General features: G+C 44.6%; 2 protein-coding genes across 10 annotated transcripts in view; one reads left to right on the plus strand and one right to left on the minus strand.

Annotated features, from left to right (window-relative positions):
* Nucleotides 1-1,046: 1,046 nt before the first annotated feature.
* Nucleotides 1,047-7,583, minus strand: LOC106508360 (uncharacterized). Its single transcript, XM_084989973.1, has 3 exons — nt 7,540-7,583; nt 1,843-2,689; nt 1,047-1,545 (listed from the first exon to the last, which is right to left on the minus strand). The coding sequence occupies exons 1-2, from the start codon at nt 7,581-7,583 to the stop codon at nt 1,984-1,986; spliced, it is 750 nt and encodes a 249-aa protein (XP_084846099.1). The 3' UTR covers nt 1,047-1,545; nt 1,843-1,983.
* LPP (LIM domain containing preferred translocation partner in lipoma) overlaps nt 2,027-20,308 on the plus strand; it is a 693,621-nt gene continuing 675,339 nt past the window's right edge. For 5 of the 9 annotated variants that reach the window (XM_021071246.2, XM_084990684.1, XM_021071250.2 and 2 more), the window contains exon 1: nt 2,027-2,191. The gene's annotated coding sequence lies outside the window, so the exon portion shown is untranslated. Of the gene's footprint in view, nt 2,359-20,308 lie in introns of all 9 variants that reach the window. The other 4 variants (XM_084990680.1, XM_084990686.1, XM_084990683.1 and 1 more) reach the window with 2 other exon arrangements.

Raw genomic sequence — 20,308 nt, forward strand, 5'->3', positions numbered from 1 at the left:
TAAGAAAAAGTGCTTGTGAGAGATGCTAGCAGGCAGGGAAGGAGGCTCTGCCCTGAAGATTAGGTGGGCTACATTTTAATAATCCAAGGGAAATGGGGGTGGGAAAAGACTGCCTCTTCCTCTTTCTAGAGTAGTAGCTCCTCCTCAGTAGCTGGTAAGAGAGTATTGACTCTGTAAGGTCAAACTAGGACTGTCCCGGAGCTTATTCAAATCAGAAGGGTGGTCCTTAAACTCCTGCCCTAGGTCTGAACCTGAATGCAGGCCTCGCCCCATCCCACACTCAAAGACCTGAGGCTTATCTCCTGCCTCCACTAGTCATTCTGATGGCCCTCCCCATTGATCAATCGCCAACCCACAGTAATTTCCCAAATCTCCCCAGGCACCCCTCTCCATCCATGGTCCCCCACTGGGACCCCCACAACCACACGTGCCATTATCCTATTCCATCCCTATCATACCCAGGAATGTGTGAATTCAAAAACTTTGCACAAAAAAGATGCTTGATAAAAGGCAGGAGCAAAAATGTTTCTGCATTTTTTAATTCTTGGTTAAAAAAAAAAAAAAATCCCACCAAATACCCCCAAAAGCAAGTTTTCTAGGTTTCATGAATTAGTAACTCACTGGGTACTCTCACTATTTATTAATAGGAATTAGAAGATCAGGGCCTCCTTGTTGAGTGGAAAAATCATGGGATTAGTCAGGGGACCTGGATGGGGGAAGGTGGGTTCAGGTGTTTCGTTCTGTTGCTTATTTTGTGTTGGGCAAGCCTCTTTACCCGATTTTTTCCTTAAATGGAAACAAGGGACTACAATTTGTCCTAACAAAAAAACATAATATGCCAGTGAGAAAAAAGTGCTTTATCACGTGCTGAGGTGAGGAATGATTAGACATCAGTAGGATAGAAATACAAGGAAACAAAGTCCCCAGCCTTAGAGTGCCTTCCAGGCAATGGCTGCTGCCCCTTTCCTAACCTTTTAACATAATAAATGGTGGCTCTCCTGGTTGCTCACATTTAAATGTCTGAGGAAAAATATCCAACCCCAAACTTCCAGTATCAGGTCTGCCTTTATTCAAACCAGTTCACCCAGTTTGCAAACTTTTTTGAAGCTGGAAGCACCCAGTAAGCTTTCTGGGTTTCCAGTCAGGGCTGTGAAGTAAATGTTAAACTCCTGGGGTTCATTTATTTAAGCAAGAGACAGAGGAAGTTGCCTTGAAGCAACTAATTGGTATGGCTATTCAACGCTCACTGGCAGTCAGAGCCTTCTAGGAACTGACTTCATCGCGGCCCAGGCAAGTTCGGAATCTCTGTCTAGGGTGGTCCTTGTAGCCCGAAGACATTTGGTTCACTGCTCTGCAGGAAGCAGGGAGCCAGGGTGACGGGAACAGGGCTGGAAAGATGAGCATCCGGGTCTCATGCCTGGATCTGTGGAGTACATGACCTTGCACAAGTCACTTCTCTTCTGAGGGCTTCGGTTTCCCCATGTGTGTAGTGGACGGGTTGGAAGTTGATGTTGGTGCTCTGACATCCAGTACTTTTGAGCCTGGCTGGGAATTCGGGGCGGGGCTCAAGAGCAAGTCTCCGAAGGGGATTCAAAGGCTGGATCTGGTTTGCTCAGGCTTACCGCCCCCCCTCACCCCGCCAATCTGGCGCCCTAAACAGTGGACGCGCTTTCCCCCATTTCTTCAATAGCCCCTCACCCCGGCAGTGTCCTCCTTCTTCGTTTCCTTCCTCTTCCTCCAGTGCAGGCAAAGCCTCCACATCTCCCTCTTTCCTTCCTCCTTTGCAAGCTCCCCGCGTCTTCTCTCCCTCCCAGGAAATCAACGGCCCTCGGGTGCACCCACCTTGGAGCAAGGCCATGGCTCGCGGAGGGCGCCCCCTCCCCCGGCGGCGAGCGCGGCGCGGCGGCCCCGCGGGCACCCGCCTTCCCATACCTTACATGGACAAATGCGTGCAGGCAAAGTCAGGAATTCAGGCCCCTGACGTCAGCCTCCAGCTCTCAGGGCACCGCACGGGAGACCGAGGGGAGGGGGTGGGGACGGTGGGGAGGAAGGAGGGGGAAAGGCACCAACCAGCAGCCGCTCCAGCCCTGCCGAAGTTTCACTTTTTGTCTGTGGGTTCGCTCCCGGGCCCCGCGCGAGCTTTCCCGGGATAAGTAGCTTTAGGAAGCGGGGGAGAGCCGGGCGCTGTAAGGTAAGGGCTGGCGGCGCGGCGCGGGGCGCGGTGCGGGGCTCGGGGCCGGGCCTGGCCGGGGCTGGGGACAATAGGAGGGGGAGTGCCCGGGCACCTCCTCCTTCGCCGCTGCCTCCGCCTCCAGCCGCCGCTGCCGCCGCCGCTGCCCCGGTCTCCTCCTCCCCGAGGTATTGCTGCAAATCCTCCTTCCTTCCCCCCCACCCTCCGCCCGCGGGCGCCTCGGGAACCCCCAGCCCTCCCCGGGCGCGAGCGCCTCCGGGGTGGCAGGAGCGCGGGCCGCAGGGCGCCGAGCGCGCGTCCGGCCCGGGCCGCAGGGCCCGCCGTGCGGAAGTGCTGGCCGCGGCGCGATCACGGGGTGCATGCGTGGGGGAGGGGGACCCCGAGTTTTTCGGGAAGCGTTGGCCCGGGGTTGGGCGGGGTTGGAGCCCTTCCCTGGGCGCCCCCTGCCCGGGCTTTTCAGGGCTCCCAGGGGGCGGGGCCACACCCAGCCGCTTAGAGCTTTCGCGGAATCACAGTTGTCACAGTGGAAGGGGCCTAAGAGTACAGGCTTCGAGTTCCCCCATTTTCCTGTTGAGGCAACTGAGACCCAGAGAGAAGGAGAGCCTCCCCCAAAGTCACTTATTAGAAGCCGGGCCATAATTAAAATAGATGGCTCCCAACTCCTAGGTCTTTTTTTTCAAGCATTTCTTCCTTCGGCACACACTGGTGCGGGCGCTGTACTGGGTTGTAGGGTCCTAGAGGCATTTAGGGCCCAGACTCTGACCTCAGTGGAGCGCTCAGCTGAGGAGCCAAGCCTGACCCAAGGTAGACGATGCTAAGTGCTGGAGAAAAGGCACGAATAAAGTTTGAAGGGGCTCTGGATAAAGGATTTGCTTTTCTGGTTCCTAAGGAGGGGTCAGAGGCTTTTGAAGGGTGGAGGGTTTTCTGAAGCCAGTCAGGGACAAGGGCAGAGGCCATTTGCAAGAGAGAACTGCAGAGCAGAGAAGACTAAATAAAATGTGGAGAGTGGAGATGAAGCTGTAAATGTTACTGTGCAAGGAGGCAGGGGCATGAGGTTGGACGGCCGGGGGTGGGGGTACATGAGATGAAATAATCAGTGGAATTGTGCCTCAGTTCTTGAACGGAGGGGTGTCTTTGTGACTTTGGGGTGCTAGAGGTGCTGAAAGATCTCTCCGGCTTCCCTTTCCTTCCCAGGGATCCAAAGCCATCTGGCCCTCAACACTACACGCAAAAAATGTAGGTTCGTTATTTGAGCTTCTTTACTTGTACCAGAGTCACTTAACTTTGTATCCATCCCCTCTCTCTTTTCATTTCCTCACCCTTTTCTAAATTGCTTGCTTTCCAATAAAACTCATTCTCACTAAAGTGTTAGTGACTTAGTGGCCTACCTCCTCCAGCACAAGTGCATTTTAAGAAAGCTTTTAAGTGGTAGGAGGGAAAGCAACTAACATCCTCCCTTCCCCACATCTTCACCCTCCCAGCTCTTAGGGGTAGGGAAACAAAAAAAAAGGTTCAGCGAAGGTGGGTGCTCCTTCTAAAGCCTGCAGTAAATAATGGTAGACTATGGAAGGCCAGAACTCCCTGGAGGGTTCCTTCTACCCCATGACCAGCCTTCTTCCTTTCAAGGTCCCTACCTGCACCAGGGTCAGTTAAAAGGAATAATGTGTATCATATTAAATCTTTACAAGGCAGTTCCCCAACCCCAACCCCAGGCCTTTACAGTCAAGAATGTAGACTCTAGATGGGTGACAAGTAGTTGGAGTTAGCTGTCTGAATGATAGGGGTGCAGGCCTGGGGCCTTTGTGTCTGGCAGCCCCCCCAAGGTCATGCTGCTTATAAACAGTAGGCAGTTCTAGTGCTGCTTGGAGGATTGGCAGAGGGAGGAGAAACTGAGCTGTTGAGCTGGTTACTATGGCTGGGACTGGTTGGACCCTTCTTGGAGTGGTATGTTCCAGGGGACAGTCTGTTCCAGGTGGGGGAGGAGGCTTCATTTTGAAGGTCCTTATGCCAGGCATGGATAATGGCTTAAAGTTATCATTTGAAGCTTTTGAGCAGGCCAGGACATGAGCGAGAGGGGAGGAACTGGCATTGGGAAGACTTCTGCCACCTATTCCAATGAGAGAGGCAATAATCTGGCCTAAGAGTATTATCGGTGGATATTTGATCATTTATTCCACATATGTTACTGAATATCTATTAGGTGCCCTTGGCAAATATGAAAAATTTATGGCAGGCTTCTGTATTTTATTGAGACAAATAAGTTGAGTTTAATAAAAAAGCATACTTTTTCACATTTTAATATCACCGAAATTGGATTGTCTTAAAGTCACAAATGTGTCATAGTTGAGCAGTTCTTCATTCTAAGTTGTTAATGGTACATCTTACAGTTGATGGTTTAGAGTTGATGAAATTGGTTAATCATACCCTTTATGAATGTACAGTGCTTTGCACTTTTTTATAAAAAGTTTCCCATCAGATATTCTATTTGAATCTCAAAAATCCCCTGAGAATTGGGCCTAGTGACACTGTCATCTCCATTTTACCTCATGTCTAAGGTCACTCAGATAGAGATACCCTCAAAATTACAGTCCTGAAGTTTGACTCTTGGTGTTAATATGTGACTTTAACTTGTTATGGAACTAGCATGGGTTAATTGGGAACTGGGAAGTGTCAGGTTGAATTTGATGTCAGAACTATGCCTTAAGATGCTGGAATGATGAGGTTTTTTTTTTTTTGTTTTGTTTTTTGGTTTTTTTTTTTCGGTTTTTGGCCAATGGCAGAGTGTAACTAACAAGGACTGAGAAGCTCCCGTAGCCCAGGGATTCACTGCATTAAACAGAAAATGGGCAGGGAGATAGAAGATGCCAGGTAACATAGTAAAACCAGAGGATGGAGCACAGTGCTATTTTTACACAGAAGGGAAAGGAGCAGTGCATGAAGCATGCAAATTCTGGAGCCTACCTGCTGTGAACCAGGAACTGGCTGGTCCTGGGAGCACAAAGATGAGGAGAACATGGTGCCTGTTCTTGAGGAGGGTGTGTGCATGTGTGTGTGAGCATGTGTGTGTGTGTGTGTGTGTGTGTGTGTGTGTGTTGTGTTGTTTTAGGGGTATGTTTCTGCTGCACTGAGGAGGTTTGACCTCAGGGAAACTACCAGAGGGAATGGTGTCTGAAGAGAATCTTTAGGGCCAAATAGGAATTGCCCAAGTGGAAGGACAGGTAAGAATTTAACTCGTTTGTCACATGTAGATGGATGTAGGGAAGAGGCTGGTTTTGAATGGCCAGCAGTGATTGGGGTGGTGGGAAATGGAGAAAAGGGAGGGCTTTCTTTTTTTGCTAAATAGAATTAAATGGGCTACTAAAGGATTCTCTAGAGATTTGCTTGAAAACAAGTCTGGTTAAGGGCTCTGGGACCCTCTGTGGGATTAGATATTGGGTTGGTAAGGCAGGAAGAAGAGCAGCACATTTAGTAACTGGTTGAGTGAAGCTGAGACTTTGACCCTGGGCAGTAATTAGGAGTCCTAGTTCAGTGCGTTGGTGGGTGGGGAATTTCCTGGAATAAGGCATCAGAAGGCTGCACCTAGCTAGAAGAAAGCTAGGCAAGGAAGGGGGAGGTTTAGTTGTGAAGCATGTAGGAAGCTCCTATCTGAATGGAAAGGCACTGGCTTGAGGGTGTGTGTGTAAACAAAGGTGGGGATGGGGAGTTCCCATCGTGGCGCAGTGGTTAACGAATCCGACTAGGAACCATGAGGTTGCAGGTTCGGTCCCTGCCCTTGCTCAGTGGGTTAACGATCCGGCGTTGCCGTGAGCTGTGGTGTAGGTTGCAGACGCGGCTCGGATCCCGCGTTGCTGTGGCTCTGGCGTAGGCCGGTGGCTACAGCTCCGATTCAACCCCTAGCCTGGGAACCTCCATATGCCTCGGGAGCGGCCCAAGAAATAGCAACAACAACAACAACAAAGGACAAAAAAAGACAAAAAAAAAAAAAAAAAACAAAGGTGGGGAAGTGAATAAGGAATAGAAGTGTGTTACTGAAATCTGTTCCACTTGGCTTGGATGAGTGGAAGAAATGGTGGTGCATTCTTAATGCAAGTCGTAGGAATGGGAAAGGACCCTGGTGCATTGATGAGGACTGCACCTTTCCAGACTTTCTACAAACAGGGTGGGTGGGAAGCCGGTGGGGAGGGTTTAATGGCTTTCATACTTGAAAGCCACATAATTGATGCTAGAAAATGTTTATCTTTTTGTCCTTTTTTAATAGTAATAATAATAATAAACGAGTACTAACCATGTACTTATATAATTCTCATACTGATTCATTAAAGTAGGTTTTGTGATTATTAATTTCATTTTGTGAACTTTTCCTCATTTACAGCCTCTTCACCACTTTTCTGTGCCCACAGAAAAGTGCAAATTGTAGATGAAAAATTAAATCAGTCGATCTAAGAAAGAATTGGAAATTTTTATTCAAGCCAAATTTGAGGATTATAACCTTGAAGGAGCATCTCAGAAAGCTCTGAGAGCTGTTCTGCCCGTTAGAAATCAAGGCATGGTTATATGAGTTTTTGAGACAGGGCTGTAAATCAAATTATTTACAGTTTACAAAATCCAGATCTAAGGATCATCTTGGTGGGTCATGTGACCCCTTACGAGATCAAGGAGGAATGTTATCTTTTAAGGAGTTGTCTTGTTGATGCTAGGAGAATGTTATTCTTTATGGTTAAGCAGATATTCCTGCTGATGGGGGAGGTTTAGTCAACATGCATAATGCAGATCCACAATGCACAGTGAGGGAGAGAGGAGGCCAAAGGGCAGAGTAGAATTTTATGTTTAAATTTTTCTTGCCTTACCATAAAATATGAATTTTATTTCACAGAATCATTACTGTATTTCAGTGTTATTCCTCAGCATTTAACTCAGTAACATTCACTGGGCCCAGCTTTTCACTTCTGTAACTGTTGCTGCCCCAGTTCTGCGTCTCTCTTGAGATGCTACCATTCCCTCTATCATTTGGTATCTTCTCTTTTCAAGAGAGACAGAGCTTTCCTAGCAAATATCTGCCTTCTCCCTCAACATTGCCACCTCCCCAGTCCCTTGTAGTAATAAGGATTTGAGGAACCTTATAGAGAGACAGTGGGGACATTATGATAACAAAGTAGGGAAGTGATGGAGGGTCTTGATCTCAGTCATTGTGCTTCATCTATGGCTCCTGGAAAAGTGTTCTCTGGAGCAGAACCAAATAGCTCCTAGGTCCCTATGTTCCATAGGTCTTGCAGACCCCTTCCTCCAAGAAGGCTTTCTGGCTCAGGACTCTGAGGGGTCAACTCAGGTCCTTGCTGTGACCTACTTACCTTTGGTGAGCCATTTGTATTTTGATGACTTGCAGATAAGGCATTTTCTGGTGAGAGGAGATAGACCCTGGGAATGGCACCCAGCAAAGTATATGCATCTGTGGCTTTCTCTTCTTTGAATCCTTCTGTCTCTGGTGCTTTGAGGGATGTTCAGCAACTGCTTGTTTAGTCATTTAGAATGACTGTGATCACACATACATGTGGAGTAGAAGGGGACAAGGAGTCTGATAATGGCTTCATGGCACAAGGTTCATTTTCACCTTGAACTTAAAAAATCAGTCTCTTGTATTTAGTTCTGCACATTATTCAGGTACTGAGTGATTACCACATGCTGGAAATGAATCTTACAAAGTCAGTTAAGGCTCTGTCTTCAAGGATCTTCTTTCCAGAATAGGAGACAGACAGAAATAGAACATAACACTCTACTAGCATGTTGAACAAACAGCTAATGGGGGCACTAAGAAAGGGGTGACTAACCACCTGGAAGGACAGGCAAAAATGCTCACAGAAAAGAAGACATTGAGTTGGGTTTTGAAGGGTGAGTAGGAGTTCATTTGGTAGACAAAGGTGGGACAACTTTCTAGGCAGAGAGACCTTGATATATATGCATAGGCCTGAGACCTAAGAGTATTTGAGGACTTTGGAAATCACTGAGGAAGGTGGGGCCGGCCAGCGAGGGTTAGACTGTTAGACTGCACAGGGCTGACAGCGTGAGTTAAGGATGATGGGAGTGGTCTTGGCAGTGGGGACAGGAGGGCTTTTGTTACTTTTCGAGTAAAGGGTGTTATTAAATCTGTGTTTCAGAGGACTCTGGTAGCAGAGTGATAGCCGGTCAAGGCCAGAGGCAGGGACCCTGCTTAAGAGGCTGCTGAAATGTTCCAGGACAGGAAATACCGGGTCTGAACAAGGTCAACAGAGTAGAGAGGGAAAAAGTTGTTTGCTGTTAGAATCATATCAAGCACCATAGTTCCTATTCTTGTCTTTCTAATTATTAACCAGCTTATTAGCCTTGACTAGAAAAACTGTTTTATGGGTACCAAAGCTTGTAGGCAGTAGTAGCAGTAGACTGGCAGCGGGTTCATGCCTCAGAAGTGTAGACTGGGCCCTTGGTGTGGCCAGAGTGACTTGACCCCTTCTTTTGCAGATGAGGCCCCAGGGAAAGGACTGAAGTGCTCAGTCACACCCTTGTCAGCTGAGCTGGAGTTGGGTGTTGGCCTTTACTCCCTTTCCTGCCTTCTTTCAAGGTGTTTTTGATTCTGTTTCTGCTGAGCCTGGCCTGATGCATTCCTTCTCCACCCTACCTGAAGGGCTTTGCTTAGGAGAATTTGGGAGGGGATAAAACTTGGAAATCCTTGTTACTGGGCTTGAACATTGTCCTTTGCACTTTGAAAACAAAGTGATTAGGAAGGTTCAGTTTGGGTGTGTGTGTGTGGCTTGGGGATTTATTTCTTTTTCTGCCATTTATGCCACTCTCTTGTTTCTAAGAACCAGGCTTCTGATTTGGTGATAATGTTAAGATTCCTTGCCTGTGGCAGCATCCCCCCCATCACCTTTTATTTTTACTTATTTTTGCTTGCTTAAAGATTTTCAGGATGTCAGAATAGATCCATTACAGGTAGAGCCTGCTGGTTTTTCCTTCCATCTTAAACCTGCTGTTAGAGTCCGACTCACAGAACCCATTAGCATTTCACAGCCTTCATAGTACTTTTTATATGGTGAATGCATTTTGCAATCATTTTTATTACTTAGCCTCCCAATTTTCATCCAAGAGATGGGTTAGCGGGATCATTCTTATAGAATGTGGACAACAGTTGAGAGGTGAATACATGTCCCATGGGGTGCTTAAGTGGTAGAGTGAGAGTCAGACCCCCAGCTTCAAAGTTCCTGTCCTATAACTTCCTTCCCTTCTGCAGATGAGCAGGAGATGATTGATGTGAAAGTCCTTAGCCAGCCTGATACTCAGGCGAGAAAATATTATTATTTCATGGTGTGTCCATTATTAGCATTAGCTGCCCACATCTGTGACTTTGGAAGGCAACCAAAACTCTAGTTGGAGGAGTTCCCATCATGGCTCAGCGGAAACGAATCCTACTAGGAACCATGAGGTTGTGGGTTCGATCTGTGGCCTTGCTCAATGGGTTAAGGATCTGGCGTTGCTATAAGCTGTGGTGTAGGTTGCAGATATGGCTCAGATCCCATGTAGCTGTGGCTGTGACACAGGCCAGCAGCTATAGCTCCGATTTGACCTCTAGCCTGGGAACCTCCATATGCCATGGGTATGACCCTAAAAAGCAAAAAAAAAAAAAAAAAAGACTGGTTGGAGAACCCAGAGCCTGGTTGGAGACCCCAGAGCCTTGAGGGAAAGGGCTTCAGATGCTTTCATTTTAGTTGTTACCATCACCATCTTGGTTTTTGGTGTAAGAAAACGGACCTGTGTTTGAGCAACTCATTAGCCCTGTGATCTTAAGCAAGTTCCAGAAAGTGCCTCAGTTACCTTCTTACAGAGATCATATAATAATCCTGATACATATGTGAGAATTAGGCATTTCCATGATAGTTTTTTTTTAATTTAACCAATATGGTTGCTTTTTATTTATTTTTAATAATTTTTTTGGAGTATAGTTGACTTACAAAGTTGTGTTAGTTTCAGAGTAAATCACTGTATCCATTCCTTTTCAGATTCTTTTCCCACATAGGTTATTACACATTATTGAATAGAGTACCCTGTGCTATATGGTATTTTATAAGCAGTCATATGGTGTGTGATGTGGCCATGCAGTGGGTACATGTGGATAGTTCTGGGTTCCCAGCATGGTGTCTAGCCCATAGTAATGGCATCTTGTCTTCCTGGAGGGGATCGTGGGATTTAGACCCAGGCTGCTCCAAGTTCAAGTCTTAGCTGTGCTACTCAACATGGTGGCCACAGACGATTTGGTTCACCAGCTTACTCATTTTAGACTTCTTATTCATGAGGGCACCACTGTTGAGAAGTGTCACTCTGGAGGGGTGAGTGCCACAGATGTTCACATACATTTGCAGGTTTTGCAGAGAGATGGTTTGTCATCAGTGAATGGTTGTGCAATGTCCCTTCTTCCATGTGGCCATCCCACTCTCTCTTGGGTTTTGTTCGTGTTGTGTTTGTGTTGTGTTTGTGTTTTACATCTCCTGTAGTCTTTTCTTCTGTCATGGCCTGCCATCAGAGCCCCCTGAAGTTCACATGGAAAGCTGGTGCTAAGGGGTGGGTTCAGGCCTTCCACAGAAACTTGTATGGGAATCTTTCATGGGGCAGGTAAGCCAGATGATCAGAAGAGGAAGTGTTATTTCACTCATCTTCAAGGCATGTGCTCTGGCCTCCTTCCATCCCCAGTCTGGGCACTTTTTCTGCCATAGCCCTTATCAACATTCCTTAGCCACTCAGCCATCCACCACAGCTTGGCCGCCATAGTGCAGAGGGCTTCAGGAGGCAGAGCTGCTTATCCCACTTGGAGAAGATGACTGTGGCCATATGTAGTGTGAGTTCCTTGGCATTTTTAGGAGACTGCTTTTTGAATCCTGTCCTTAAAGTTAGTCTCAATTTTCTTGTCTGTAAAAATGTCCGTAGCAACAATACTTTCTTCAGAAGTAGAAGAACCGTACTTTTTGGTTTTCCCAGGACAGCCTAAGTTTATGCCTGTGTCCTGGTGTAGCATTGCTAGTGACCCCTTTCACTTTCGAAGATGTTCTCATTTGGAGGATAAATTATATGGTCACCCTACTTGTTAGTATTGAGTAAAGTTTATGAGTAATATGTTTAAGGCCAGGCCTAGGGTAAAAAGTCTGCAAACATCTACTGTTTTTGTGCTCAAGAAATGTTTGTTCAGTGAACTACTAAAGTTGGGGGTTGTTTGAGGGGGATGACTAGTTAACAGGCAGTTAGAGTTCATTAGTGTTGATAAAAATGTGTTAATACCTGTTTAGAATATAAGAAAGTACCAGGAGAGTAGTACAGATAGAGGACTTAAGGAGTTCTCTGGAACATGTGCAGAATCTTGCTGGAAGGGCTAAACATTGAAGAACAGGAAGGCCTTGTCCAAGATATGATGGGGCAGCTAAAAGTGCTCTGGCTACTAATAGTTAAGAAATAAGATGGATTCTCTGTCCACTGTCCAATGTGTGTACTTTATCTTGGTTTTTGAACCTATTTTCCATCCAGTGTCCCACCTTGATAAAGATCTCTAACTGTAACTTTGGAAGCCCCAGTGTGGTACCAAATTCTATGCCAAGAGGTCATCAGAGTAACCTGTGCTTATTCTGCCTAATGAATTTCCAAAGAATCTGGTTCTTGTTTAGTTCCCAAGAACAAAAACAAAAACCAAAAACTTAATTGGCACCTGGAGCTTCTGTCTTGTTTGGTATGAAAATGAATCATTTTCAGGAACTGTAGTAGGGAGTTGCTACCCAGAGGGCTGGGTGTGTCCTGACTCGTGGGAAAGGCAAACTCTGCAGTGACCTGGAAGGTAAGCAGCACCTTTTCTTAGAATGAGGTGAAAGGTAGGTCAGCTTTCCAGTAGTCTGGTTGTTTCCAATCTGCTCACAGCAGCTTCACTTGGAGACTGAGGGTTCCAGTAATGACAGCTGACAGGACCCTAAAGACACATCTGTCCGTCATTTTGCTGCATTTGTGTATTCATTCATTTGACACCAGGTGCCAGGTGTACCTGCGAATGAATGAGTAAAACTTCAGTCTATGTTTGGGGGAGAGAAACATGAATGCTGTGCTATCCCTACTTCCAGAGGTCATTTAATAATCCAGAGCGTATGTAAAATATATGCAAAAAATATCTGGTGACTCTCCTTGAACAATGACCAACTCTAGGCACCTGGGGGTAACTTCACAGATAAAAAAAAACTGTCATTTGATTCGGCCTTGAAGGATGACGGAGGGTTTGTCTGAGGAGGAGGGGGTCACTAAGCAAAGGAAATAACATAATAGGGACTTGGAGGTGAGAAAATACATGGTGCATTGGAAAATTGGAATTTTGGGGGGCAGACTGCAGAGTAGAGAGGCCATTGGAAATGAGGATGTGAGAGTAGTTTGGGACTTGGATTGAGACAGGTCTTTGATTGCTGACTGAGGAGCTGAGACTGCACTGTGAAAGAAGCATCAGCTAGGAAAAGGAGGTGACTAGATCTGTGCTTTAGGACAGTGATGGGTTACTGTGTGCTGGATGGATTGGAGGGGGAGGGTACTGGAGATGGTGAGATGTGCTGCTGTAGTCCAGGCACAACATAATGGTAGCTGAATTAGGGTTGAGGCAATGGATCTGTGCGACAGTCCACAGGTGGAATAGAGGCCATCTGATATCCTAATTTAAACGAGCGGAGACTAGGCCTTGAATAGGTAACACATACAGAGTCACAGCCATGGTTTTGAGATAACCCCCAGGTGATCCATCCTCTGTGCAGTGTCTTTAGAGGGGTACAGGTGCCTAGTTGTTGAGATAACTGTTTGTCAAGAGGAGGATCTCCATCATTTTGTATCTTTTTTTTTTTTTTTTTTAATCTAATTAGGAGATTCCATGGAATTGGCTCTTTCTGGAGTTGTTGAATCTCTAATCACCAGAGACACTCAAGCAGATTGTGATGTAGTAGTGAAAACTCAGGCACTGGTTGAAGACTTGGTCTAGAACGTCTTTGACGTATATTAACCCCGATTCTTTTTTTTTTTTTTAAGTCCCTCCTTCCCTCCCTCTCTCCCTTTTTTCCCTAGAAAAGTTTCTTATAACAATCTTACCTGAAGTTCTTCTATCCATTTGGCTCTCCCAGATCATTTTAGCCAAACTGGACAAAAGGCAGAGATAATTAAACATGGATGATTAGGCATTAAGAATGGTGGACTCTGGTTCATGTAGAATGTGGAGGGAATAACCATTTTGAAGATAGTAAGTTAACACTCACCAGGGATATCTTTGTGGCCTAGGCCAGCCTGCATGGTCCCGATCAAAATGGGATCCACCATATATTTAGGACACCTTCTACTAGTCGACATTTTTACAATGCTTTACAGTTAATCATGTGTTTTCCTATAGGTAGATCCTCACAATAGTCCTGTGAGTTGTTATTATTATTCAAATTTTACTGTTCAGGAATGAGACTGGGAAAGATTAAATGACTTGCCCAGGGTCCATAGTAGCTGGACATTGAACCATAACTTCAACTTGAGTTTTCTATTAGCATAGTTTCGCATTCATCCTATTGCCAGCCCACGTAGATCCCCAAGACAGGCTCTAGCTTTTGTTCATATTCATATCCTAAGATCCATTGGGGATTCTGCTATGTGGTAAGGATTTAATAAATGTTTGTTGAATGAACATGTGCATGGATAATGTGAGTGAAGTAATAAATGACAACTTGATTTTTAGGAGAATCTTTAGTAGTAAAAAACCTAATTGAGAGAGTTCCCATCATGGTGCAGTGGAAACAAATCTGTCTAGGAACCATGAGGTTGTGGGTTCAATCCCTGGCCTTGCTCATTGGGTTAAGGATCCGGCCTTGCCGTGAGCTGTGGTGTAGGTCGCAGACGAGGCTCGGATCTGGTGTTGCTGTGGCTCTTGCGTAGGCTGGCGGCAACAGCTCTGATTAGACCCCTAGCCTGGTAACCTCCATATGCCTCAGGTGCGGTCCTAAAAAGACAACAACAAAAAAGCCCCAAAAAAACAAAAACCTAACTGAGCTCCTCTAAACATTAATCAATCTGTTATCAAAAGACAATGGAAAATATCTCATTTAGAATATATTTACTCAACTTCATTAAAAAAAAAAAATCCGCACTGAAAAAGCTCTCACCAAACTCTTACCTGACTGAATACCTCTCTCTGATCTCTTAGGAGACCATATTCTTGATCTTAACCCTAAAGGAGTATGTTCACCTTTCTGTGTGTGTACAGTGTTTCCTTTCACTAAATATTATTGCAAGAAAAGCTCTTCCTTCTTTTGGCCTGGGCCTTATATCTGTCTCTTATGTAACTAAAGATTTGTTGAAATTGACAAATCCTGCTGTAAATATTACCACTGTGGGCACTAGGATATTTTTCAAAGAAATTAGGTAGAATTCAATATGTTAAAACATGCAGTGTAAACATCAGTGGACAAATGGTTTTACTTCCTTCTAAATTATTTCCTGAAGACAAGGATTTCTTTGGCATTCCCACTTTCCCTTACACTGGTTACCATTTTGTCCCTTGTATTATGTGGCTATGTGAGTATGTATCTGATCTCCTTAAGGATGTAGTAAAAAATGCCTGTATGGCTGGGGAGTCAGACAGTTCTGGGTTCCAGTCACAACTCTACCTTTTGATAGTCATATAATCTTTTTTTTTTTTTTTTAAAGGGCTGTTGCACCCGCAACATATGGAGGTTCCCAGGCTAGGGGTCGAATCAGAGCTACAGCTGCCGGCCTACACCCCACATCCACAGCAGTGGCAGATCCGAGCCTCGTCTGCGACCTACACCACTGCTCACAGCAAGGCCGGATCCTTAACCCACTAAGTGAGGCCAGGGATTGAACCAGCAACCTCATGGTTCCTAGTCAGATTCATTTCTGCTGTGCCATGACGGGAACACCCATATAATCTTAATACTGGTTACTCGGCCTCTCCGAACCTCCAATTGCTTATCTGTGAAAGGGGTAATAGTGCCTTCTGTGTAAGGTGCTTGTGGAAGGGATTCCGTGGTCAGTGTAGGAAAGCACTGAAGCCTGACCTGTGGAAAAAAATGCTATCTTTGTTCTCTTTGCTCTCTGCCATCCACCAGATGATAAGACAGCTAAGATCTTTTCCCTTATATTTCCCCATAAAGTATGACCCACAGCAGGTAGACCTTAAATAAATGTTTATCAGCTGGTTAAATAAGTTTTAAGCTCTTTCAAAGGAGAATTATAAGGACATAGTACTGAATAATTCTATTACTTTTTATACAGTTTGCCATTCAGCCTCCAGAAAGATTGTACTAATTTGCAGAGTCATTAGCAATGTGTGGACTAACTGGTTTCTCTACGTCTTCCCCAGGATTTAATTTTATAACTTGCATTTGTCTCCACTAAATTAATATGTAAGAAATCATATTTCATTATTGTTTCAAGCTGCATTCCTTTATTTAGTGAAAAATTTTCCAAGTAGTGTTTTAGAGTTTGTGTGTCGTCTTGCGAGAGCTGTCAAATGGCTATATATATACATACACACACACATATATATATATATACATATATATATATATATTTTTTTTTTTTTGGTCTTTTTGCCTTTTCTAGGGCCGCTCCCGCGGCATATGGAGGTTCCCAGGCTAGGGGTCAAATCGGAGCTGTAGCCGCTGGCCTACGCCAGAGCCACAGCAACGCAGGATCCCAGCCTCGTCTGCGAGGTACACCACAGCTCATGGCAACTCGGAATCCCTAACCCACTGAGCAAGGCCAGGGATCGAACCTGCAATGCCCTCATGGTTCCTAGTCAGATGCGTCAACCACTGCGCCATGAAGGGAACTCCAAATGGCAATATTTTAAAATGGTTTGGGCTGGAGAAGCTTCAAATGAACGGGCTGAAAATGTTTGGTGTTTGGAGTTGCCTAAAATCCAGTTTATATATTCATTCACTCAGTCAGTGTTTATTGGGCACCTACTATGTACCAGGGACTGTTTCAGGGGCTATGCATTCTACAAAGAAAAAAAGTGAATAAAGTCAGTGATCTCCACTCCAATCTCATTTAATGTGTGTGGTTGCTGAGATCTTGAAGAAAGAGGTTAATTACCAAAATCATTCAGCTTGTTAAGTAACAGAGCCAATCATTTATTTGCACAGCAATTATGATTTCTTATGTTTTGTATTAATAGCCATTTAAACCATGGGAACATCCTGGAAATTACAGAATTGTGATATCTAAATAACATCTCCAAACTGTATCTACATTGAGGAAGCTGAGTCCTGATTTTTGTTGTAGAAAATATGATCACCTGCTTTTTCCGTCTCATATGTAACTCCTTCATAGACCTCATTATCTCTTACATTTGTGTTCATTCTTAAATGAATAAACATTATTAAAAAAGGACTAGAATTTTGCATAGCAAAGGAAACCAAAAAGAAAACAAAAAGACAACTTACAGAATGGGAGAAAATAGTTTCAAATGATCCAACCGACAAGGGCTTAATCTCTAGAATATATAAGCAGCTTATACAACTCAACAGCAAAAAAGCCAATCAATCAATGGAAAAATGGGCAAAACACCTGAATAGACTGTTCTCCAAGGAAGATATACAGATGGCCAGCAAACATATGAACAAATGCTCAACATTGCTGATTATAAGAGAAATGCAATCAAAACTACCATGAGATACCACCTCACACCAATCAGAATGGCCATCATTAATAAATCCACAAAGAACAAGTGCTGGAGGAGTTGTGGAGAAAAGGGAACCCTCCCGCACTGTTGGTGGGAATGTAAACTGGTACAGCCACCATGGAGAACAGTTTGGAGATACCTTAGAAATCTATCCATAGAACTTCCATATGACCCCACAATCCCACTCTTGGGCATCTATCCGGACAAAACTCTACTTAAAAGAGACACATGCACTTGCATGTTCATTGTAGCACTATTCACAATAGCCAGGACATGGAAACAACCCAAATGTCCATTGACAGATGATTGGATTCGGAAGAGGTGGTATATATACACAATGGAATACTACTCAGCCATAAAAAAGAATGACATCATGCCATTTGCAGCAACATGGATGGAACTAGAGAATCTCCTCCTGAGTGAAATGAGCCAGAAAGACAAAGACAAATACCATATGATATCACTTATAACTGGAATCTAATATCCAGCACAAATGAACATCTCCTCAGAAAAGAAAATCATGGACTTGGAGAAGAGACTTGTGGCTGCCTGATGGGAGGGGGAGGGAGTGGGAGGGATCGGGAGCTTGGGGTTATCAGACACAACTTAGAATAGATTTACAAGGAGATCCTGCTGAATAGCATTGAGAACTTTGTCTAGATACTCATGTTGCAACAGAACAAAGGGTGGGGGAAAATGTATACATGTAAGAATAACTTGATCCTCATGCTGTATAGCAGGGAAAAAAAAAATAGGACTAGAAAAAAAAATTACCCCATCTAAGCTTTTTAGATCAACTCTGAACCTTTTTGGACATATTTTTGGTAAATAGGAATAAGAGGTGACATATTTCTTTATCAATAACATAGTTGATTTAGTTTTAATAAGGCAGTTATCTTCAGGTAATAAAAATTCAACTAACTTGCTATAACTATCTTGTTTAAAGTCAATTAACAGCCTCATATTCCTCACTTGGTGGGTAAAATTTAATAGAACTTGAGTTAAGCATTTATTGCTTATTTAATTCAAAATTAAGTTAATCACCACAGTTGGTAACAACCACTGAGTATTTAATTAACATTCAGCAAACTATCTTATTAAGTCTAAATTAGATACAGACAGGTCTTGTTTATCCCCATCAGTTTGTAAACACCATTTCCCTACCTCCCACCCCAGAGGGCCTTTGGTTTTCTCCTGGTTTTACCCTTTGGATTTGTCATCCTTATTTTCTTCTGGTCGACACTCCATTTGGGTAAAGAAGGAGAAGAGTTAAGGGTCCGCTCTGTTATGGGAACTTCTGGCTTGGGGCATAGATGAGAAATTTTTCCATTCCATTTCATTCTATTCCTTTTTTTGTTTGTCTTTTTGCCATTTCTTGGGCCACTCCCGTGGCATGTGGAGGTTCCCAGGCTAGGGGTCCATTTGGAGCTGTATCCACCAGCCAACGCCACAGCCATAGCAATGGATTGTTAACCCACTGAGCAAGGCCAGAGATCGAACCTGCAACCTCATGGTTCTTAGTCGGATTTGTTAACCACTGTGCCACGACGGGAACTCCATTCTATTCCATTTTTTAAGAATTACTGAACACGTTCTCTGTGTTAGACATTCTTTTAAACACTTAGAAAGATAAAGGGGAGGTCATGTTGACATATTTGTTTTATTTTCTCATGTTAGAAATGCATTCATTTAACATGTATTTTTTGGCCTACAGTTTGTAATGCACTCTGCTGGGTGTCAAGGATACTGTGATGATTTGGACAAGATCCTTGCTGTTAAGGAAAACACACAATCTAGTTTGGGAGGTACACTAGTAGAAATATTGGATAAGATGCTGCTCTAGGAGTACTGAGGTCTCTTAGTGTTCTATGAGAAAAGGTCTCGTGGCTAAGTAAGTTTGGAAAAGTCCAGGCAGGTTAAACAAAATTAAATTTGTATCTTTACTGTGGGACTTAGCTGAGTCTTTAGGAAACTAATGTGCATTGTGACTTATCAAGAGGTTTGTTCCCAAAGTTTTAGATCCTAGAATCTCTGTACACCAATCCCGCCACTCCGACATTTCTTGGGTATTGTTCTGAAGTGCTTTGGGAAAAGTCACTGTGGGCTATGGATCCTGTCTCTCAGCATCTCAGCCTAAGAGTGGGGTACTCAGGCATTCACCTTAGTAATCCATACAGAGTTAGAACTTCTGATTTGTATGAACGGCATGCAGAAAAAGTAGATGATTTCAGGCACAGGGCCTTCTGGCTGGGGTTGAAGGTGGGAAGTCAGAGCAGACTTTACTCACGGAGAGGAGCTGGGCTTGTGAGAAAGACACAATTTGCATAAGCAGAGAGGCCTGGAGGATTGCTAAAGTGTCATTGGGAATAGAACAACTGTGACATGACTGATTTGGTAGAGACACCCCTCCCCTCCAGACACACGGATACAGCTTAGGCCAATTTTTGTTATAGCCTGAATCTGGAGAGGTAGAGGTGGCAGACTTGGGTGCAGAACTCTCTGCTTTGGGCCTCGTTTCAGCTGAGGAACTGTCCATGTGCAGTAGCGATATCTTCTATAAGACATCTGATGCTGTGTTTGGGGAAGAGCCCCTGGATGGCTTCACGGATGGCTTGGTTCTGTCAGGTCTGGTGTCTCTTTGCTCCTTTGCGTCCCACCTCCTCCACCTGTCCTTCCTTCCCAGCATCCCTTCTTCTGATGAGTCACTTGTGTCTGCATTTTTCATTATCTATCTGTATCATCCTTTCCATCAGAGGAAAGTTACTGTTTATATTCTTCCTGACAAGTCATTTATTCCACTTAAAATGGTGCTACCAATTTTCTCCTCTCCAATAGCAACCAGCAGCTGAAACATGCTTGAGCTGATCCCCATGCCAGGGGAGATTTGTCGTCAGGCTGCGTTCTTTCAGTGTCCACCTTTTAAACCATGTCTGTATGGAAAGAAGCACAGGCAAAGGAGTAGATCTGGCTTCTGTTTTTGGGCATGAGTTTTCCCCTTTCTGAGCCTCACTTTATCCATCTGCGTAAGGTTAGCGTAGGCTAGGTGTGCTCGTGAGGTCCTTTCAACTAAACATGTTGAGTGTTAGTATTTGCTAAGTCGACATTTGCTGGAGTCAGTCTGGGTTGTTTGATGAGATGTATATCTTTTTTTTTTTTTTTTTGTCTTTTTGCTATTTCTTTGGGCCACTCCTGCGGCATATGGAGGTTCCCAGGCTAGGGGTCGAATCGGAGCTGTAGCCACTGGCCTATGCCAGAGCCACAGCAACGCGGGATCCGAGCCGCGTCTGCAACCTACACCACAGCTCACGGCAACGCCAGATTGTTAACCCACTGAGCAAGGGCAGGGACTGAACCCGCAACCTCATGGTTCCTAGTCGGATTTGTTAACCACTGCGCCA

Source organism: Sus scrofa, chromosome 13, assembly GCF_054392235.1.
Source record: "Sus scrofa isolate SSC_HxYL_T2T_F1_AM1 chromosome 13, Sscrofa_HxYL_maternal_Yorkshire_Landrace_v2.0, whole genome shotgun sequence".
Lineage (NCBI taxonomy): Eukaryota > Metazoa > Chordata > Mammalia > Artiodactyla > Suidae > Sus > Sus scrofa.